Source organism: Lepus europaeus, chromosome 6, assembly GCF_033115175.1.
Source record: "Lepus europaeus isolate LE1 chromosome 6, mLepTim1.pri, whole genome shotgun sequence".
Classification (NCBI taxonomy): domain Eukaryota; kingdom Metazoa; phylum Chordata; class Mammalia; order Lagomorpha; family Leporidae; genus Lepus; species Lepus europaeus.
In genome coordinates, this window is record NC_084832.1 from 71,204,906 (window position 1) to 71,229,027 (window position 24,122).

The 24,122-nt window shown below is 39.5% G+C and overlaps 1 protein-coding gene across 1 annotated transcript in view; it reads left to right on the forward strand.

Annotated features, from left to right (window-relative positions):
- Nucleotides 1–24,122, forward strand: part of CCDC169 (coiled-coil domain containing 169) — a 57,975-nt gene that overhangs the window by 19,304 nt on the left and 14,549 nt on the right. Inside the window, exons 5-7 of the mRNA XM_062195368.1 lie at nt 14,647–14,745; nt 14,893–14,946; nt 23,381–23,460. Coding sequence (XP_062051352.1) covers nt 14,647–14,745; nt 14,893–14,946; nt 23,381–23,460 — 233 coding nt within the window. The remainder of the gene's footprint in view (nt 1–14,646; nt 14,746–14,892; nt 14,947–23,380; nt 23,461–24,122) is intronic.

Here is a 24,122-nt window from a genome sequence, read left to right on the forward strand (position 1 = left end):
TCTATTTATATTTTATGTGCATTGTCTAAAAATACTCATAAAATATGCTGTACATATCATTCTCTTATTTGGTTTTTTTCTCTATGTTAATACATAAAGATCTAGTAATACACAAAGATCTAGTAATTTTTACCTGTCATGTGGTATTCCATTATATGCATATACCATCATCTACATGTTTATTCTATAATACACATTGAAGATTGTTTAATATCTCATAATGACAAGCATTGCCAAAGGAAATGTCCTTATATATGTGTCCCAGGACAAAGTGTTTTAGGGTTGGCAAACTTTTCTGTAGAGGGATGTATAGTAAATATTTTCAGTTTTGCAACAATTTGGTCTTTGGTCTCTGTTGCAGTTAGTCAAACTTGCTGTTTTAGTCCAAAAAGAGTCATAGATGATACCTATTAAGTGGACGATATTCTAACCAGTCTTGGTTTACAAAAACAAGGAGTGGCTGGATTTGTTTTTTAGGATGTAGTCTTTTACCCTCTGCTTTAGGGCAGTGGTCCTTAAACTTTGTTAATAGAATCACTTAGCATGCTTCATAAAAATGCAAAGGCTAGGCAGATGCTATCCTTCAACCAGCTTGCCACCTCTGTATTCTTTATTAATCATCAGGTAATTATAATATATACCAAAATTTGAAAACTATTGCACTAAGCATAGATAGTTGTAGGATTTTAAAATCATGGATTATACACATTTTCAAATTTTCATATATGATGAAGTCTCTCTGTATTGATATAGCTAAGGACATCCCAGATCTACAGTTAGTCCAGTATTTCTGAAATAAAAAAGAGGGGGCATAACATTATAAAAGTAGTAACCCCTATTTCTCTAGGCTTCTATGCATTCCCCCTTGCTTCCCAACTATACCCAGAAAGCTTGGCTCCCTCAGGGACACTCCTCACCCATTGATACATTCTGCCAATAAGATACACAGAATATGGGGTCCTTCTTCCAAAGCCGACAAAACTAGCTAGCTAGCTGGTCTTGGGAGGCATGGGGCAGATGGCACTATAACAGAGAAACATTTAGGAAAATACTTCATCTTGGGGCAGGCACTGTGGTATAGCAGGTTAAGCTGCCACTGGTGTTGCTGGCACCCCATGGTGGCGTCCCAGTTTGAGCTGTTGTGCTTGGGAAGGCAGCAGGAGAAGGCCTACCTTGGCCCTTGCCAACCTTAAGGGAGCCAAAATTGAGTTCCTGGCTGCTGGCTTCCACCTGACCGAGACCTGGCTATTGAAGCATTTAGGGAGTGAACCAAAAGATGGAAGATTCTCTCTTTCTCTCTCTCTCATATTTCAAATAAATAATCTTTTTTTAAAAAAAGGAAAATATTGAGTTTCAAACATTTTTGGAGGACTTTTGACTAATATGTAGTACGTAAATTCAAAGCAAATCAAGTTGCTGAAATTCCAGTCCATGAATATTATGAATGTAACTTTATGTAGTAGCATTTTAAGGAATCTTAAATTGATTAAAACTTAAGACTCATGGAATAAATATTTAAAAGGGGGGGGGGGGCAGCTCTGTGGCTCAGCAGGTTAATGCCCTTGCCTGAAGCACCGGCATCCCATATGGGCACCAGTTCATGTCCTGGCTGCTCCTCTTCTGATCCAGCTCTCTGCTATGGCCTGGGAAAGCAGTAGAAGATGGCCCAAGACCTTGGACCCCTGCACCTGCATGGGAGACCTGGAAGAAGCTCCTGGCTCCTGGCTTCAGATGGGTGCAGTTCTGGCCATTGCAACCAATTGGGAAGTGAACCATTGGATGGAAGACCTCTCTTTCTCTCTCTTTGCCTCTCCTCTCTCTCTGTGTAACTCTGACTTTCAAATAAATAAATCTTTTTTTTTCTTTTTTTCTTTTTTTTTTTTTTGACAGGTACAGTGGACAGTGAGAGAGAGAGACAGAGAGAAAGGTCTTCCTTTTGCCGTTGGTTCACCCTCCAATGGCCGCTGCGGTAGGCGCGCTGCGGCCAGCGCACCACGCTGATCCGATGGCAGGAGCCAGGTGCTTCTCCTGGTCTCCCATGGGGTGCAGGGCCCAAGCACTTGGGCCATCCTCCACTGCACTCCCTGGCCACAGCAGAGAGCTGGCCTGGAAGAGGGGCAACCGGGACAGGATCGGTGCCCCGACCGGGACTAGAACCTGGTGTGCCGGCGCCGCATGGCAGAGGATTAGCCTATTGAGCCGCGGCGCCGACCCCAAATAAATAAATCTTTAAAAAAAAAAAAAAAAGACTCATGGAATGGCTTAGTATGTGGTACCATCATTGAAAAACGTATTCAGATGGATGTGTTCAGGCCATAAGTTTTTATGATGGATTCACTTTAAAATCAAAATTTTGGTAAATTTATACACTTGGAATCCTGGGAAAATTGGTCTGTCTGCAGGTTAATCCTTTGATGAATTGGCTTCTTGAAAAATTCAGTTTTGGACATTTTTCTAGCTTCCCTTCAGAAATATGTTTCTCCCACAGGACAGTCCAGAAGACTTCTCTCCTAGCTTTGCTTGATGAGAGAAGCTTGAAGGAAGAGATGGTTTTGTGCCTTACAAAATTCTTTTAAACTGTTGGGTCATTCACTTTATGATGTACCTGACCTTTCATGGAAACAAGCTTTTCTCTCATATTGTTCTTTATATTGGTCCATTTCTGTTCCACACTCTAACTTCCATCATCCTGATCACCCATGCCACTTTCCTGTCATTTTTATTTAATATGGACATTTCTGTCCTTTATTGTGGTTCAAACTCTTCTTTTAGTTATGTTACCGCGGGGGCCCAGGTTCTCACCACACACCCTATTTGTCATGCTCCCGCTGGACTCACTCTGGTCATTTCCACCTCCAGAACATCTTAGAAATTTTATTTTTAAAGTTACATGTATACATTTTAGAACCTGATAACTAGGCATTAAAATTAATGGCCCCAGAGCACTATCTATAGCCATAAGTATATTTTATCTCAAGTAAAGTTAGAGGCTGGCATTGTGGCACAGTGAAATAAGCCACCACTTGTGATGCCAGCATCCCATATTGGAGTGCTAGTTTGAGTTCTGATTCCTCCGCTTCTGATCCAGCTTCCCGCTAATGCATCTGGGAAAGCATGGGTCGTGGCTCAAGTGCTTGATTCCCTACCATGTATGTGGCAGACTCAGGTGGAGTTCCTGGCTCCTGGCTTTGGTCTGGCCCAACCCTGGCTGTTCCAGCCATTTGTGGGAGTGAAGCTGTACATGTAAGCTTCCCCACCCCACCCCACCTCCCATCCTACCATGCCGTTCTCCCTCTGTCTGTCATTCTGCCTTTCAAATAGATTAAATAAATAAATCTGTAAAATAAAATGTCCTAAAGCTATGTATCAAATATGCAATAAAAGCATTAATGAGAGGATCTTGGCTTCTCCAGAGTGTGGTATAAACAAAGCAAGAAGTGTTATTTCCAGTGCCCATCTGGCTTTAGTGGGTCTGTAGAATCAATCTAAGACTGTCTCCTCAGGTATTCTGATAGAGACCTTACTAAGTCTGTTTTTTCCAAAGTTCAGAACGGTCAAGCTGGAGACAGGTTTGCAGCTTTAAATCAGAGAAAGATTAGATTTTATATAAAAGTTTAATAACAGTTTGTCCACAAGGGGGCACTTGGTATTTAACATTCAGGATGCTGTATTTCATTATTGCAGATGCTTTTATTGAAAAGTTCTGTTTATCTGGGAGCTGTGATGAACTAGATTATATTCTTGTCTTTTTCGCCTGTAAGCATTCAATTGAGTTTTTTTTTAATTTAGCTCTTTTTTTCCAGTATATGTTCTTTAGTATATCAATGACCATTGTGTAAGTATAGTTTTTGTTTTGTTTTGCCTTTTAAATAATGGCTAGTAGAGCTTCATTACTTAGAAACATTACTTAAGTGAGTGATACTTTTTTTTTATTTTTTAGTCCTAAATATATTTTATTTCAGTTGTGGAAATAGTGTCCTGAAATTTCCTGTTCTTACTCTGTTGTATCAATGACCCTTTAAAGGCAAATCAGTTCAAGAATGTAGGTGAAATATGATGCTGCTTAGAATGCAAAGAACTGATTCATGTCAAAAACAAAATATCTCTTTCATGATGGTAGAATTAATTTGTGTGTGTGTGTGTGTTTCCTTTGGTTAATTTTTAGTAGAGACTTCAATTTAGATATGGCTCTAGTTTGTCTTTCCAGGCTGTGCTTTGTAGCATGTGACAAATTGATTATATAATCAGGTAAAGTAGCTCCTTGGGAAGATTAAGAATGTAAAATTATGAATCTTGAAAAGAATTGGAAGTGATAGGATGAGAGAATCTGTTCCTCTGATAAAATCTTCAGATAACTTATTCTTCTAAAGTCAGTAAAGTTAAGGAATCAAAATTTAGATTAGCTAAGCCTTAAAGTTGTAGTATAGTTTTATAATTTCTAAAGATTTCTAGTGTGTATAATAATTTTACAAATGGATAATTACAAATACCTTGCTGCTAATGACCATGGGTAGTTAATGACTGGTGCAGTTTTTGTGAAATCCAGAGTGTGTTCTTGTCCTCTCTCCAGGATAATTTATTTTTATTCTGGACTTATTTCCATGAGATTGCTACAATGAAACATCCTGATTTCTTGAGTTCTTGTGTAATTTCTGAGCATAGTGTCTCTAAAAGGCAACTCATTAGGAAGCAGGTGCAGCAGAGGGAGGGTGAGGTGGGTCTCAGGAATTCTGGGACACACCAGCTAGAAGTGCTTGTGGCCACAGTGCTGAGGCTAACCAGAGAAGATAAAATACATTGCATCACAATGTTGAGCTTAGAGGGAACAGACAGGTGCAGACTTGGGAGACAAGTGTTGTATTAGAGGCAGAAGGTAGTAATGAAGGAAGTCAGAGCACAGGACAAGGGGTCCACATCTGATCTAAAGTTACTGCTGAATACATTTTCTACATGGTACTTATTAGGTTTATAACATTAACACATTATAAAATGTTTTTAAATAAAATTATTTCAACTCAAATGATAGAACTGTTTGTAAATTCATAGTTTTGAGTACAAAATTATCAAAGAAATATTATTGAAGTTACAGTGTTTTAAAAATGTGCCTCATTGAAATGTTTCCCCTCTTAAGCCAAAAGTTTTGGTTATAATATTGAGGAAGGTGGTTTGTGTCTGTGGCCTGAGCTCTTTTTTAGACGACTAGTAAGTACTGTTCATCATTTTTTGTATTTACTTTTACATACTCTTTTCTCCATCTACAAAATTCCTAAAATACTCTCACCTAACCACCTCAAAATAGCTCATGTAAACTTGGAAAAATATGCATGGTACCATTTAAAAACTGATTTTATTGGGGTGCAGTTTTTGCAAGTAAAATCAAAACATTGGTTTGGTAAGGTTGAGTTTGAAGTATCAAGAAAATATTAAAAATAGGCATCCAGGGGCTGCATTGTGGTGTATCCTGCAACACCAGCATCCAATATGGGCACTGGTTTGAGTTCTAGCTGATCCACTTCCAGTCCAGCTCCCTGCTATTGCACCTGGGCAAACAGCAGATGACCCAAGTGCTTGGGTTCCTAAACCCATGTGAGAGACCCAGAGGAAGCTCCTGGCTCCTGTCTTCATTGTGGCTACCTGGGGAGTGAACTAGCAGATGGAAGATCTCTGTCTCTCCCTCTCTCTCTGTAGCTCTGCCTTTCAAATAAATTAAGATAAATCTTTTAAAAAAAATAGGCATCCAGGGCTCTACTCATATTCTTAGATCTGGATAGGATATTAATTAGCAGAAAATGATCATTGATAATTGAAATGAATGGGTAAGGTTCCTAAAAAAGGAAATCTCAGCAGGTAAGAGATGTAAGTAAGCTTTTCAAGGCTACCTCCTGGAAGAATAGTAATTAACTTGAAGTTGAGGGAGCAACAACAAAGTGCCCATAGGTAGTGATACCATAAAACAAGGTATTGGCTCTTCAGCCCTGCTTAGAATTTGGCAGACTTAGTCATAGAAGAAAGTTAGGGCGAGAATAGAACTGAAAACTGAAGATCATTGAACATATATACATGGAACAGTTAGTTACTGGGTCCCCACTGTCATCCAAGTAGCCAGGATACTCTCTTTTAATTAAGAGTATGTTTTCAGGAGAAATGAAAGTGCCATAGCTCTCTGGACTTTGGCACTCTTGTAAGGTCTAAAGATGATGGACCAATTGAAAACATTCAGTCCGAATAATGTAACTCTCATCTCTCTTCCCCTGCCCTATTCCCAGAAGAACATCAGCTAGCAGTAAACCTCACAGGGTAGGATACTGTAGGATTCTTCAGTTGAAATACTATGAACCCTTAAGACAAAACAGTTAGTGTGAAGGCCCAGATAAGGCACTTCACAGACTTCACAGCACAGGAGGATTAATTGACTGAAGACCCCAAGTGCTGGGCTTGGAAATCCATTGCTGCTTTTGTGTCAAGACCACACTTCCCGCGGGCTGTTCTCTTCCCATGATCAAGTGCTAAGGCAGACCATTCCTGGGAAACAAGGGACTCCATTGTTGGCTGACTGTGCTGTAGGTTCCTAGGTGGCTTTGCTAAACTTTTTGTAGACTTCATTACAATCTAGAATGCTTCTATATCCAGCCAACTTTCCCTCCATCTCCCCAGTACTAGGGCTCAGATTTATGTTGCGATCAGACTGCTCTTCTGGCCCCTTCTGCTCCTTCTGATTTAAATGGCATGGTTTTTGTAAATTTAATTTAATCTCGGTGTCTGCATCTCAGAAGGCCAGGTCTAAATCTAGGAGTACTGGGTATGATAGGAAAAAAACAGATAAGGTGGGGCTCTGTAGCTGGGTCACTCACTGGCTGGCAGATGATCTTGTTCTTTTTGATAGATGTGACAGCTGTAGATCCTGGCCCAGGGTGTCAGTTCAGTTGCTGAAAATCTCACTGCTGGTCACCTTGGAAAATGTCCTGGTGGAGAGGAATAATGTGGAAGAAGCTATAATGCTGGCACTTGGAAAATGTGAGGTTACTGTTTTATTGATAGCCTTCATAAGGATAATGAGAGACTGGAAACTGCTAACAAACATGTGATATCTAAATGTGAAATGAGACAGCTTTGGTGGTAGCTTCTGTATACCAGTAGTAGAAGGATGCACACAACAAAACAGCAGGCTGAGATCCTAAATGTGAAAGCTTTAGAACTCCAGAGAAGTGTGAATGCTCAGCCCGGGGAGCTCTGCTGTGTGAAGGGCAGGGCTGTGACCCGTGTGATCAGGGATCCTGAAAACTGTGGTAGAACATCTGGAAAGATGTTCCCAAGAATGTTGACCCTAAAATGGCCCCTGGGCTCTCTGAGCATGCAGAGTGGTACATCCTTCTCTAGTAAGGGCTGGTGTATCCACTGTGCTAGAAAATGCTGCAGAGGCTCTCCCCAACAAGGCAATAAGTGCTCCACCCATCAGGAGCTCTCCTTGCCTCTTCTCCTAGCTACCTCTTTTTTTTTTTTTTTTTTTCCTGAAAGATTTTTTTTTCCCCTAGAGACCTTTTATTTAAGGAATACTAATGTCATGTATTTCTTAAGTACAACTTTAGGAACATAATGATTCTTCCCACTGTGCCTGCCGTCCCACCCCTCTTCCTCTTACCTCTCCCATTATTTACTAAGATCTATTTTTAATTAACTTTATATACATACTATTAACTCTATACTAAGTAAAGAGTTCAACAAATAGTATTAAAAAAACCCCAAAACTGTTCCTTAACAGTCAAGACAAGAGCTGTTCAAAGTCATTGAGTGTCAATTTCACTTCCATAGAGTACCTTTTAGGCACTCTATTAATTATCACAGATCAGGGAGAACACATGGTATCCTGAAAGATTTACTCATTTATTTGAAAGGCAAAGTTACACAGAGAGGGGGAGAGACAGAGAGAGACCTTCCATCTGCTGTTTTGCTCCCCAAATAGCAATGAAGTCCAGGGCTGGGTGAGACCAATGCCAGGAGCTTCATCTGGGTTTCTTATGTGAGTGACAGCAGCCCAGTACTTGGACCATCCTCCACCACTTTCCCAGGTGGATTAGTAGAGAGCTCGGAAACAGAGCATCAGGGACTTGAACTGACACTTATATGAGATGCCAGTGTAACTGGTGGCAGCTTAATCTGCTGCCCCACAATACTGCCTCCTCCGTCCCCTTTTTCCGTTCTAATTTTTGCCAGTTTTATGCTCTAGCCTACATTGATCAATCTCTTTTAAAAGCTTGTCTGTGCTTCACAGGTTGGCATTTAATCTCATACTGCCTCGAATTTGAACTGCTATTTTGTACTTTTTTGTATGCATTCCTAGCATTTTGAATCTTATCTTAATCAGGTAATATTTAATATAACATACTTTGTATTCTAGTGGGTTATTTGTAAGCTTAGAGTGCATTTTTCCATTTAAACAATAGTTAAAGGGGTTAGACGCTCTTTCATTTTTATAAATGTATTATAGATATAAACAAATTATATTAACAAATGACATCACTGTCGACTTAGCTGGGAATCCTTGGGATAAGAGATCCATACATCATAATTTTGAACTGTTTCCATTACTCTCTGACTACCCCTCAAAAGTTCTTCATACTTCAGCAGTTTATTTCATAAAGGTTTAATTTTCTATGAAATAACACAGTTTATCCTCTTAAATATGTTTGGCTTTTTTTTTTCATTTTCTTCTGGAGCAATATTTGGGGAAAGGGAGCTGGGAGCCTTTCATTTTGCCAGTATGTAATTAATTTTCAAAGATGAATTATGCCTGCCTGAGAAACATCAGCCAATTATGTTTTAACAAGTATATTAAGTATGCATTGTGTAGAATCATCGCTTCTGAGGGATTCATTTTATCATATTATTTTGAGACCATAATTTGCCATTTCAGATGACCTAATTGTCCTCTTAATACAAATTTTAAAACTCTAATAATTATTAAAAAGTATCTAAGAAAAGATAGTTTAATGAATTAGTTGTGTATCAGGAAGGCATGAGCTCTAAAATACCTAGCAATTTTACTTTGTGAAAATTTAAATCAACTGTTTCTGGTTTTTTTGTTTCTTTTAATAGATGTAGTGACCTAGATCATAACCATCAAGAGCTGAGAGAATTTTACTTGAAGATTTTAAAATTTAATTTGTGAGAATATGAGAAATAATTGAAGTTACAGGAAATTATCAGTTATTAGTTTAGGGATTAAGTTTTTAAACCAAATGTGTTTAAACCAAATACATTATTGCTCTGGTCCCTGGCTAGCCCTTTTTTCTACTCTCCCACCAATATGTTGGGGAATTTGAGTGTAAATAATTCAGTCAATGCTAAAGCCTCACAGTTCCTTGAACTGCATAATTCCATTAATCTTTCCCTTCCCCACTTTCTGCAACCTAGACACCAGGCCAAACCCAAGTCATTAAAATCTTTGTAGAGAACACATTATTTTGATTTGTTCAGCATCCCCCTGCCTTCTTCCAGAACAAAACTCCCTTTCTTCCAAACATTGCATTTTGCCCCATATTTCAAACATATGTTCAATAGTAAAGAAGTTTTCACTGCTTTTCGTGTGAGGACCTTAGATTGTCCAATCATAGTATCTCGTCTGCACTCATCCCCTTCAAAATTGATTGATTCAGGGTGAGGCACAGACAATGGACTTATAGTGAAGTGGTTCTTTTATACAGAATGTGGAGTCCAGAACATACTTCCCAGATAGTATTAATTATGTAAAGGCACTACAGTGGACTAGCCAGTAAACATCAACCCTCACCCCTCCTGTCACCCTTTTTCTTTTTACTTGGCAGGGAATAGTCAGGTTTTCTTGACTAAAGTCTTGAGCCATGATTAAGAGCATGTTGAGGCCGGCACCATGGCTCACTTGGCTAATCCTCCGCCTGCGGTGCCAGCACCCTGGGTTCTAGTCCCGGTTGAGGTGCCAGGTACTAGTCCCGGTTGCTCCTTTTCCAGCCCAGCTCTCTACTGTGGCCCGGGAGGGCAGCAGAGGATGGCCCAAGTACTTGGGTCCTGCACCTGCATGGGGGACCGGGAGGAAGTACCCGGCTCCTGGCTTCAGATCGGCGCAGCGCCGGCCGTAGCTACCATTTAGGGGGTGAACCAATGGAAGGAAGACCTTTCTCTCTGTCTGTCTCTCACTGTCTATAACTCTCTCTCGGTCTCTCTCTCTCACTGTCTAATTCTGCCTGGCAAAAAAAAAAAAAAAAGAGCATGTTGAAAGCAAGACTTGAGTTCCTAACTGTAGTTTAAGGCTAGTAGCATGTTCATTCATTTAAGTATTGTAACTAATCTTCATGGTGCATATTAAGAGTTCTAGACAACTGGTCAAGGCTGATATGAGATTGGATCTAGCATTATATCGATATATTATGTATTCTCCACACCCAGAAAGAAATGGAGGTATTCATTATTCATTAGGTACTGGCACAGTGACGGGAGTGTTTATTATTCGTGGAGTGTTTGTACTCTGATGGTGATATGTTCAAGTAGCATTATGTGACATTCAGGCTGATCTTAGAAGATATTTTTATTTACTTCCTTTTTGTGTAAGAATTGGATCATATTGCTTCTCAAAGTTTGCACATTCGGTAATCTTGACACTTTGTCCCTATGCTGATGTATTGGCAGATGTTATGATTTGAATGTAGTTTTTCCTCTCTCAAATTTGCCTTGCCATTGTGGCAATGTTGGGAGGTGGGGTCTTTGAGAGATGAAGAGTTCATGAAGAAGAACCTTAGTTTGTGAAAAACAAGAGTGAGTTGTTATAAAGCAAGGCCACCACTTGTGTTTTCTGCACATGTCTACGTTTCCACCATGTCTTAAAGCAACACAGGTACTACACAAATGCAGTCACCTCACTGTGGATTTCCAGCCTCTACAATTGTGAGCTAAATTAAATTTTTCTTACACATTACTCAATTTGGGGTATTATTTTCTAGCAATAGAAAATAGACTAAGATACCAGGGGAGGTTCAAATATCAACACAAATCACTCTGGATGACAAATTTTAGTTGGGCAAAACCAGAGGAGTGAACAATTATTCCTCTATTCAGGACGGGGAATCATTTTTCTGCCAAGGGCCATTTGAATATTTACAACATCATTCATGGGTCATCAAGATGATCAACTTAAAAATTAGCCAGCTTTAGATTTATTGAATTTCGAGTTCTACCTGCAGTTGCCTTGGCAGGGCCAGACCAAATGATTCTGTGGGCCTTATGTGGCCCATAGATTGGATGTTCTTCACCCCCATTCTCTCTATGTATAGTCTTTCTGAAAAAATGTTCACATATAAAAGTCTCCCATGGAGGGTACCTCTTAATAGGTTTCTCAGAGTGTGAGTAAAATGTAAGGGTGATTAATCAACCCATAAATAAACCGTTCTATCACTTGCATCAGTCAGCTCATGAATTTATCTGAAGTGACAAGTGTAATACAGTAAGTTCCAATAGCAAGTTCCCAAAGATATGTTCCAATGTCCAGTCCTGTAATCATGGGGAAGGCAGTGGGGACATGTCTAGTAATAAAGAGCCCAGCTTTCTATAGAGTGGGTGGAATTTGCCTAGTAGTAAATTTTATCCCATAGATAAGATTGTCTTGTTTATATTCCTGTGGAACTGTGGTCTTCTACTTTTCATTTATTGAATATTATGGTTAGTGTTAAATTAAGCCTTTGATTATAGAGTGGATTGAAATTATGTCTTTGCAAGAATAATGAAGGGAAAGGAAGGGACAGAAGGAAGATTAGGGGAGGGAGGGAAGTATGGTTATCTTAGAACTATATCTATGAAATACATGGTCTGTTCTCTTTATATTAATAAAAATTTAAAAATTAATAAAACATGGAAAATTAAAAGCCCTTTCTTAGTACAGATAATCAGAGAAGAGACTATTAAATTTGACATGAATTATGAAAAATAAGAAAGAATTTAAAAAACCAAATATTTTTAACCTAGGAAAAAAATTTTCTTCTCTCAGAACTAATAGATTACCAAAGTATGTTGCTGGCTGAGGTACCATAGGTAGGAACACCCATCAGGATGAACTATTGCTTCTTTGAGGGTAGAAAGCAATGTATGTAATCAGCTTACCCCCAAGATGCTGTTTATCTCCTTGAGAGGTGGGACCATATTAGGGGCTCATGTTGGTGTCTCTTGCTGGCAGGATAGACACTGAGCAGCACCATTACTAGAACCACCTTGGTGGGAAGGAACCCAGACTGTTTAGCCATTACAAAGTCTATATCTTGTGTTGGTTACTATGCTCACAAACTCATTATCCAAGTACTGGGATGAACAAGGACTGACACTGGATGATATCTCCTGACCAAGTCATTGATCCATTGGATTAATGGCTCCACTAGAGTAAGCACTTTATAGTGAGAATTTTTGTGCAATGTAGAGATCTTACCCTTTGTTCTCACTTTCATAGTATCACCTATATGCCTCTTTACCGGACTTCCTTGGCCCCAGTTATCAAGTCTGTTTATGTTTCTGCCCTGCAAAACATGATGGTCAGGTAGAGGCAATTTAAGATTCTTGAAAACTTTTCCATATTTCTATACTCATATGTGGTTCCCAGGAAATGGAATACATCTAGGTCCTCTCAGAAAAGCTAATGCAGATGGAATAGGTTGCTCTTGGGCAAAGTAACATTCAGAAAACAACGTTCTAGAGTTTGTGAGAGATACATTGGCATAAAAAGGAGAAAATATGAGAGCAGGAAAATAAGATTATTCCTCGACCTAAAGGAATAGTAAATAAAGTTGATAATCAGAAGAATTGTGAGACTATTAAATAGTAGGACAGTTATAGAAACCAAGACTTCTGTTCAGATAACTCTTATCCTTTTTTTTTTTTTTTTTTTTTTTTTGACAGGCAGAGTGAATAGTGAGAGAGAGAGAGAGACAGAGAGAAAGGTCTTCCTTTGCCGTTGGTTCACCCTCCAATGGCCGCCGCGGCTGGTGCGCTGCGGCCGGCGCACTGTGCTGATCCGATGGCAGGAGCCAGGTGCTTCTCCTGGTCTCCCATGGGGTGCAGGGCCCAAGCACTTGGGTCATCCTCCACTGCACTCCCGGGCCACAGCAGAGAGCTGGCCTGGAAGAGGGGCAACCGGGACAGAATCCGGCGCCCCGACCAGGACTAGAACCCCGTGTGCTGGCGCCGCAAGGCGGAGGATTAGCCTAGTGAGCTGCAGACCAGATAACTCTTATAAATACCTGAATTTTTTACCTAAAGGTTTGCTCACATTTGTTTAATAAACTACTAGGAAACTAATGTAACTCAGGTTTGGAATACATTTCAATTGTGCATTTCTCCAACAATTCATAATTTTATGTATGTACAATGTTATTGCTCTGAATCAAAATAGTCCACTCCATTTCATTTTTTCAAAAAACAAAAAACCAGGTTTTATTTATTTATTTGAAAGTCTGAGTTACAGAGAGAGAGAGAGAGGAGGGAGACACAGAGATTTTCCATCGGCTGGTTCACTCTCCAAGTGGCTGCAATGGCTAGTGCTGAACCTGGCTGATGCCTGGAGCCAGGAGCTTCATCCATGTCTCCCTTATGAGCAACAGGGGCCCAAGCACCTAGGCTATCTTCTGTTGCCTTTCCCAGGCCACCAGCAAGGAGCTGAATTAGAAGTAATGTAGCAGGGCTGGCTCTGTGGCGTAGTGGGTAAAGCTGCTGCCTGTAGTGCTGTGAACCCCCCAGTTTGAGTCCCAGCTGCTCCAATTCCAATCCAGCTCTCTGTATGGCCTGGGAAAGCAGTAGAAGATGACCCAAGTCCTTGGGCCCCTGTACCCACGTGGGAAACCCAGAGGAAGCTCCTAGCTCCTGGCTTCAAATTGGCCTAGCTCTGGCCGTTGTGGCCATCTGGGGAGTAACCCAGCAGATGCAAGACCTTTCTCTCTCTCTCTGCTTCTGTCTCTGACTCTCTGTACTCTGCCTTTCAAGTAAATAAATTAATGTTTTGAAAAAAAGGAAGAAGTGACCATAATTGGATGTTGGTATCATAAGGCCATGGTGTCATCCGCTATACCATAATGTCAGCCCACATTTCCTCTTTTAATGAAAAATGAGCCATAAGCTTTTTCCTTTATATTGGGATATGTACTGTCTCATTCTTGTAAATCTGTAAAGTAGTTTTCAGGAGGAAATAATTGACAAAGTATGAGTATACAGTTAGAAATAATATATAGTCTTTAAATGTCTTTGCTTATAACTCATTAACAATGATAGCAATGGTATGAACAGACATATTAACAGTTTAGCATGTATGTTCTATGGAATAACTGGTTTTGTATTCCAGTTTCCAGTGCCAGTTCTACCATTTATTAGCTGCATGTCTTTGGGCCAGTTTTATAACCTCTGTAAGCTGTGACTTTTTCAAAAGTAAAGTGGAACAATAACCCATCTTAAGAAGATTAAATTAAGTAATGTATGGGAAGCACTAAATACAACACATGACATTATTTTCGGTTCAGTCAATATTATCACTTTTACTTTTAAAATACATAGTGTAAAATTATGAATTAGTGAAGAAATTGATAGTCATTTCTTATGGTTGTTTAGAACATGAGTACATATAAAATTTATTATTTATATTTTCAGGAATCTTTAAATACATTACTTAAACAGCTAGAAAAGCAAAAAAGGAGTCTTGAGAATCAAATCAAAGACTATGCACTTAAATTGGAACAAGAATCAAAGGTTTGTTCTTACTCTGTTTTAGTTTATTTGAAACTGTCATGCTGGGTAACCGGTACCCAGTGTTACCTATAAACCTTAGCTTACTAATAGTCTTTCTAATATGGCTAATCTTCTCTTATGTTGCATTCTTTACTTTGTTTCATGTAGGCTTACCACAGGACCAACAATGAACTCCAAATATACCTTGCTGAGATGTCTCAGGTAACTTCTAACTTCCACATTCCAAGCGTTCTCTCTTACTGTTGATTGTTTTTCATTTTTCTAGGGTTTTGTTTGATTTTGTAGACAAATAGATATTGGAATTATGTATTGGAATTATGCGAGAGAAGACGTCAAGGTTTTTTATTTTTAACATATTTATTATATTTCTTTGAAAGGCAGACTGACAGGCAGGGAGGGAAGGATGGAGGGAGGTGAGTACAGAGAGAGAGAGAGAGAGAGAGTGAGTCTTTCATTGTTGGTTCATTCTGCAAATGTCCACAACAGCTGGAGCTGGATCCAGGTCAAAGCCAGGAGCCCAGAACTCCATCCAGGTCTCCCATGTGAGTGATAGGGGCCCAGGCACTTGGGCCAACTTCTGCTGCTTACCCAGGTGCATTAACAGGGAGCTGGCTTAGAAGCAGAGCAGCAGGACTCAAACAGGCACTCTTATATTGGATGCTGGTCTTCTAAGATTGTATGCACCACAATGCTGGCCCCAGTACCAAGATTTTTTTTTTAATTTATTTGACAGATAGAGTTAGTGAGAGAGAGAGGCAGAGAGAAAGGTCTTCCTTCTGTTGGTTCACTCCCCAAATGGCTGCTATGGACGAAGCTATGCCAATCCGAAGCCAGGAGCCAAGTGCTTCTTCCTGGTCTCCCATGCCGGTGCAGGGGCCCAAGGACTCAGGCCATCCTCCACTGCCTTCCCGGGTCACAGGAGAGAGCTGGATTGGAAGAGGAGCAACCAGGACTAGAACCTGGTGCCCATATGGGATGTCAGCGCCGCAGGCAGAGGATTAACCAAGTGAGCCATGGCACTGGCCCCAGTACCAACATTTTTAAATATGAAGTGTGAAAATGGAAATATATAATTTTCATTAAGACGTGAAAAGGAGACAAACAGTTCCCTAAATGAGATTATTTTGCATTTTTTAATTGTTTTAGTTTGATTCATAATTACTAGACTTCAAATAGATAAGCCACTATCTCTCTACTCTCATGAAATTCAAGACACTTCACTTCATAATTAGGCATAGTAGGACCAAAGATAGGTATAGTATTGATACTTGTAGAAATTATGTACTTATAAATACAGCACAGGGAAGTGATATGTAAATTATGAAAGATGTTGCATATGTTTTCCACAGTTGTTCATTCGTATTTCATTTATGTTGCTCGTTCTTATTTTGTTTATGATGTTGTTAGATATTATAGAGTTTTGATATCACAGTTATTTTTATTTATGATTTCTGATCTTATAGTTTAAAAGACCCTGTTCATCCCAATGTTTCATAGCATTCACCACATCTACTTTTAGCATTCATGTGACTTAATATTTGCCACTTAAATATTTAAACCCTATTAACTTTATTTTGGTAGATGTTTAAGATTGGAATATGAGTTTGATTTTCAATATGTGTTATCCAAACAGCAGATGGATATATGAATCTCAGGAAATTCCAGTTGGATTGGAGATACAGATTTGGAAATCAAAATTATTAGCATATAGATAGTAAAGTCATGTGAATGACTGACAAATATATCAGAAAATACAGGTCAAAGTGAAAGATAGGCTAGAGTATAGTCATGAAGAGCTTCCACGGTGATGGTCAATAAAACAAGAGCTAAAAGGAGTATGGAAGTCCTCAAGACACAGCATGAGACAGACCTTGACACAGGTAGGTTAGATGAGTAAGTGGATGAACTTGACGTGAAGGGTAATCTGATGTCGCTGATCTAGAGCACTCACTGGGGAGACACTACCTCTTCCTGCAGCACAGGTATCTTTGCAGCTTTACATAGACTACTACGTATAGTAGTCTACTTGGGATATTAAATAGTTCCACTTTGTTTAAGGTCTAGCACAAATACTACCTTCTTTATGAGGCCAGGACATGATGAGAGACCACAGACCATAGAGCCATTCCAAGATTGGGTTTGGATTCTAGCTCTGCACTTATCTGTGTGACCTTTCTGGTTCTTAATCTCTCTGCACCCTTCCTTCCCCACTACCTGCCCCAGAAAGAAAATACCAGTAGCTGACATTAGTATTAGGGACTTTGTCAGTGTTTAGAGATATAATGTGTGTGAACTATCTAAGATTCAGTAAATGGTGAATATTTTTTCCTATTGTTCTTTCCTGATCTCCCTAGCACCCTCTCTTTGTGACAGGGCTATCCGTATTTCTACTTGCCTTATGCTTCCTCCTGGTCCCTTATTGCCGATACAGCTGTTTGCTTCACCCAGCAGCAGGCTCCTCCCTGAGGTCAGACATAGTGCCTCTTTCTTTCCACTCCCTTACACTTAAAGATAAAGAGGGACAAACAGTAAATGTTCAAAATTTTTTACTGAACTAAGCATAATTTGGAAATTTATGTTGATAAGGGTAAGCCAGAATCAGTAAGACAAAAGTTATTTATAAAACAAATTGAAGGATTTTTTTTTTAAGGTTAAAAGGAAAGTCTTTTGCCCTAAAAGCATTCATTTACCTTTGTTTATCTGAAAAAAAATCATTTGGGTAGAATAATCCTATTCTGACTATTCAGGATCACTGAACACACAATAAAAGCCTATTTTAACTGCTTCCCAGGAAGATGTTAATCCTATCCCCAGTATAAATGTTAATAAGGATTTTCACTCTAGAGTGAATTGTTAATCTTTATAGTCAAGGACAGTCCTGACCATGTAGATACTCCAGTGACTGGAAAGGTTAATGGATGATTTGCAGTTTCTCCATGCTAGATACATAAATAATTGATTCTTTGGTAGATAACTAGAGCTATTTGCTGAGTCTGCTGTTTATACTTCTGCTGCTGCCTCTGTGGCTTTGTCTCACTTGTGATTCACTATTTTGACCGAAACTGAGGTTCTCATCTCAAGATTCCTCTACTTTGCACACTGTGCATACAGCATGGCTGGTGCTTTTTAAGAATACATAGGTACCCTGCATTACTTGAAAGTCAGGAAGATTGGCTAGAGCTTATTGCAGTACATAATAAGCACAGGTTTTAGCTTCTATCCCCGTAAACGGAGACTTTTAGCAATAGATCTGAGAGATCATCGAATAAAATGTTGTTGATTTATAGGTAAGGGACCTGAGTTCTGTTTTGTTGTCATGTAGTTTTAATTAGGCTGCTTATTCTCCTTTCCTGAGATTTCTTTAAAATCTATTGTTTCTAGTTCCATCCTCTGAAGAACAGAAGTACGCACTCACTCCTTCATTATAGCTTTCAAAGGTTTGAAACAACTCTCTATTGCTACAGTTTGTTTTGATTTTTGTTTTCTGAGCTACACTATTAAATTGCATTAGCCTGCAAATCAAAACCACAATGAGGTTTCACCTCATCCCCGTTAGAATGGCTCACATACAGAAATCAACCAACAACAGATGCTGGCGAGGATGTGGGGAAAACAGGACACTAACTCACTGTTGGTGGGAATGCAGACTGCGGTGACTCTTCCTCATCACCGACTTCACCTCCGGAGAATCTGGCAGGCTGCCTGCAGCTTGCCTTGGCTGAGGAGGGGAAGTGCGCCACCCACCACTCAGCCTCCCCGGGGGACAATCAGACGTGATGGGGAGTCCAGTAGAAGCAGGATGAAAGGGGAGGGTTGTGGGTGGGAGGGAAGTTATGGGAGGGGGGAAGCCATTGTAACCCATAAGCTGTACTTTGGAAATTTATATTCATTAAATAAAAGTTTAATTAAAAAAAAAAGAAGCAGGATCTCACTTTATTGTAAAAGGGAGGTGTTTATATAGCTGCAGTACAGAGCAGAAGCGGGCAAGGGGTCGGGTGATGTGATGCAAAAGGGTTTTAGTCACTCCTATTATAGCACCTTAAAGATCCTTAGGCAGAAGCACCCTGGGGCTGAGTCCTTTACCACCAGGGATTTGAAACTTAAAGACAGGTTTTCAAATTCCAGGCAGGCTTAGGAAATTCCTCTAGTCCTCTCCAGATTCAGCCTCCCCCACAGCAGACTGGTAAAGCCACTATGGAAGTCAGTTTGGAGATTGCTCAGAAACCTGAATATAACCCTACCATACAACCCAGCTGCAAGGTGTCCGGCGCATAGCAAATCTTCCCAGGCAGATGAATCAATTAATTCATAGGCTTTTATTGGGATTCTGCTCCCGGGCGAGGTTCCCCAGTCCCAACAGAGCAGGGGCCGGGGAAGTCGCGCGTCAGAGATTGGCAAGGCTCCTTTTATAGATTCAGGGCATGGGGGTTAAAGGTTGAGGTGGGTGTGATCCTCATTGGTTGACCTTTAGGCACCCGCAGGGACCTTGACAAGTACTTTTCTTCCCTGGAAGTACAGGTAGGAACTTTCCATTCCCGGAAGTGTAGGCCTTCCCTCCTTGCGGATCCCAAAGCTACCACCAGCCATCCCACTCCAAAGGAAATTAAATTGGCAAATAAAAGAGCTGTCTGCACCTCAATGTTTATTGCAGCTCAATTCACAATAGCTAAGACATGGAATCAACCTAAATGCCCATCAACAGTAGACTGGATAAGAAATTATGGGATTTGTACTCTATAGAATACTATACAGCAGTAAAAAAACAATGAAATCCGGTCATTTGCAACAAAATGGAGGAATCTGGAAAACATCATGCTGAGTGAAATAAGCCAGTCCCAAAGGGACAAATATATGTTCTCCCTGATTGGTGACAACTAACTGAACACTTAAAAGGAAACCTGTTGAAGAGAAACAATGACTTGATCAGCCCTTGTCCTGACTGTCAAGGAACAATTTACTATTTTATTCCTTTTAGTATTTTGTTTTGTTCTACTTAATACTATTGGTTGAACTATTTAATTAACACATAATTATTCTTAGGCATTTAAATTTAACTGAAAAGTGATCCCTGTTAAATATAAAAGTGGGAATAAGAGAGGGAGCAGATGTACAGTTCGGCACAAGCTCACTCAGACTTACCCCTAATGGTAGAGTTAGAAACGTGCCAGGGGATTCCAATTCAGTCCCATCAAGGTGGTATGTACCATGTACCATGTGCCATCTCACTAGTCAAAGTGATCAGTTTCAGTTCATAATTGATCATAATGATAGGATTAAGTGTCAAAGGGATCACATAAACAAGCCTAGTGTCTGCTAATACTGATAGAATTAAAAAAGAAAGAAGGATACAACATGGGAAGCGGGATACACAACAGACTCATAGAATGGCAGATGTCCTAAACAGCACTTTGGCCTCAGAATCAACCCTTAAGGCATTCAGATCTGGCTAAAAAGCCCATGAGAGTTTTGCAGGCATGGAAAGCCAAGACACTCTGGCAAAAAAAAAAAAAAAAAAAAAAAATGACCTAAATGAAAGATCTCTGAGTGTGATCCCAGTGGAAAAAACAGGCCATCAAAGAAGGAGGTACCTTTCTCTGAAGGGAGGAGAGAACTTCCACTTTGACTATGGCCTTGTCTAAATAAGATCAGAGTTGGCAAACTCAAGAGGCTTCCATAGCCTTGGCAGCTCATGACAAGAGTGATTACTGATGTCATAATTGTTAAATCAACAACAGAAGTCATTGTGCACTTACTCCCCATGTATGATCTCTGTCTTTAATATGTTGTACTATGTGAATTAACAGTAAAACTACTGCTAAAACAGTACTCTATACTTTGTGTGTGTGGGTGGGTGCAAACTATTGAAATCTTTTCTTAGTAAATACTAAGTGGATCTTCTATATATATAGATAATTGAAAATGAATCTTGATGGAGAATGGGATGGGAGAGGGAGTGAGAGATAGGATGGTTGCAGGTGGGAGGTAGGTTATATGGGGAAAAAGCCAGTATAATCCAAAAGTTGTACTTTGGAAATTTGTATTTATTAAATAAAAGAAAAAAAATTGCATTAGCCATTGCTCAGGACATAGGTTCCAGAGTGCCCAGGAATTTCTGTTGCATTTTTGGATAACTCTGTTTTGTAACTGTTCATTTAAAAATGGACTCCCAGTTCTAGACCTAGTACTTGAAATATAACTTCAAAAATAATAGCTATCAAAGACTTGTCTCTACCACACCCATTTTTCTTTTCAGCTGCCTGAACAGTCATTCTGAATACAGATAGCATGGTACAGTTTCCTGTTAAAAACATTCAATTTGCTTTGCCCAGAGAATCACAGCAAAGCTCCTTGGTATGGTCTACAAGTTCCTCTCCAACATATTCACATGTGTTTCTGCCTTGTATCCATGCTAACTTTCTATATTGCAGCCAGAGCAAATGCTAAGTGCAGTTCCTACATATACTGTTCTACTATTCCTGAGAACTTTGCTGTTCCTTCTTTCTAGAATATCCTTTCCCTAGTTCTTGATGGGCACTCTTCCATGTGGGGACTTCCTCCAGCCTGAGTTAGTGGCGTCTCCTCTATCCTGTGCTGTTTCTCCAAAACAGCTCTGCCTTTTTGTCTTTGTATCCCAGTGTTCCAGGTAGTGATAGCACATAGTGGACTCTCAGAAATGTTTAAAAAATTAACAAATGAGTGAACTCCATTTTCTGTTCCAGTGTATCCAAACCTGTCACTCTTAGCAAATCATCCAATATCTTACACAGACAAGTGTGTCTAACAGGTAGGAAATCCAATTTTTCTTCCTTTCACCTTCAAATTTATCCACAATCGTGATCCATCATTCCTGTTGTTCCTCTTGTTCAAAAGAAAAAAGTTCCAATCTTCTTCCCAAATCTATCTGCACTAAAACTCAAAATTTCTTCTCCTTTTCCTTTTTTAAATTTCACTTTTATTCTCTGTAGATTATCCTGTACTTATAATGTGCTCTACTTTTCACCAAAACAAATATTTTACCTCAACTGTCTGTCCTCAAAAGTGATCTTATCTTTCTTTCTCTCAGCTGAACTTCATGAAAGAGTGGATATACTTAATGCATCTGCTTCTAACTCCTCAATCTCTTTTGACCCTGCCATTTTGCTCTGGCACAGTTTAGCTCTTTTTTTTTTTTTTTTTTTTTTTTGAGAGATTTTATTTATTTATTTGAAAGGTAGAGTTATAGAGAGTGAGAGACAGAAAGGTCTTCCATCCACTGGTTTACTCCCCAGTTGGCAGCAACAGCCGAGATGAGCTGATCTGAAGCCAGAAGCCAGGAGCTTCTTCCTGGTCTCCCACTTAGGTTCAGGGGCCCAAGCACTTGGTCCATTTTCCACTGCTTTCCCAGACTATAGCAGACAGCTGGATCAGAAGTGGAACAGCTGGGATGTGAAGCGGCACCCATATGGGATGCTGGCACCGCATGTGGAGGCTTAACCCACTATGCCACAGTGCCACCCCTAGTTGAGCTCTTAATAGCCACATGCAATGACTCCTCATCAAGTTTCGGGTATTAGCCGTCTCTGAGGCATTTCTCACTGCTAACTATTCTCACTTCTTAGAACATCCCCTCACACTTGACTTCCTTGAAAGCATTCTGTCTCCTTTTTTTCCCCTACTGTTTAAATGTTGGGCCTATCTATCTTTGATAAATCTCTCATTCCTTAAAAGTTGCTTTCCCCATGGGCTGACGTTGTGGCATAGCCCGTTAAGCCACTGCCTGTAGTGCCAGCATCCCATATGAGACCGGTTCCTATCTTGGCGGCTCCACTTCCAATCCAGCTCTCTGCTAATGTGCCTGGGAAAGCAGTGGAAAATGACCCAAATATCTGGGGTCCTGCACCCACATGGGAGACCTGGATGATGTTGCTGGCTTCTGGATCTGGATTTGGCCTGGCCCAGTCCTGGCCATTGCTGCCACTTGGAGAGTGAATTAGCACATGTAAGATCTCTCTCTTTCTCTTTCTGTCTGTCTGTATCTCCTTCTCCCTCTGTAACTCTGCCTTTCAAATAAATAAACATATTTTTTTTAAAAGTTGCTTTCCTAAGTTTATATCATCGATTCTCCTGCTTCTCTCTGTGCTTCTTAATGAATGATCTCATTCACTCTTGGCTGCAGTTGCTATCTGCAAGGCCATTGTTTCTGAATTGCAGATTATGTTTACACAATCCACAATAAATCTACCCTTTCAAATCCTGGGGAATTGCAAAATAGAAAAAATGAAATTTTTTTCTATTTTTGCTCAACTTCATCTACTACTTTTATTGTCTTATCTACCTTAATGCAGGGTATATGTATCATGCACATTTACTGTGTACTACAGAAACTTTTAATAATTCATACATGGATGACATGCTTTCATAGTCTTCTCAATATTTTAAAAAATCACATGGACTATGGGACTTAGGGGAATTTCCAGAATCTTTAGAAATTGAAAACACTGAAGAAGGCCGAAGTTTCCCATTATTTTTCAGCTTCGCTTATACATGCTATTAAAAGACCTGGCTGTGGAGGAATTAATTGAGAATTGGCCTTTCTTCTTATCTGTGAAATCAATTATGCAACAAGACGATAAAAACTCAGATTTCTGTGTTTCAGGCCTCAGGCTCACATCAGGTTTCTACAAGGCAACAACACATGGAGCAACTGCCAAAAATGAAGGAGAATCTAGTGAAAATGTAAGTCTAGCTGTGTCTCTTCTTTCTCATTTATTGTACTTGCTTATAGATTGTACTGATAAGACTGGTTCCCGTTATATTTTTGAATGTTGAACTTCTAGATTTTATAGCAACAACATAAAATAGCACATAGTAGGAAAATTTAAAGAAGTTTGAGATCTCCATTTGCTATCTGTACACTATTTTTTTAGAGCCCAGAAACATTTTTGGTCCTCAAATGTAATAATGCCTTATTTTTTTTTTAGCTAAAACAATACTCAAGAAGAGCTTAAAATTATATCATTATCAACAGCATAAGTATAATTATAGTGTCAATCTTAACCTTTTTAGTAATAAAATATGCTTATTGCATTGGAAACTAAAATAAATGTGATAATACTGCAGTTTTAAACTATGATTTCTCATGTAAATAAAACCAGTTTTTTAATAAAGAGAAAAGAATTGTTTTATTAAGGTAATCTCTACACACAATTTTTTCTGGTTCTGTTCCAAGTTTAGAAGAATTACTCAGGTAATGGTTGTTTCATGCAATTTTATCCTTTGTAGGGCAATGTGTTCTTATAGAACTTAACACTAAAAAGTTACACCAGGGCAGGCATTTGGCACAGCTTTTATGACACTGCTTGGGGTGCCTGCATCCCACATTGAATGCTTGGGTTTGA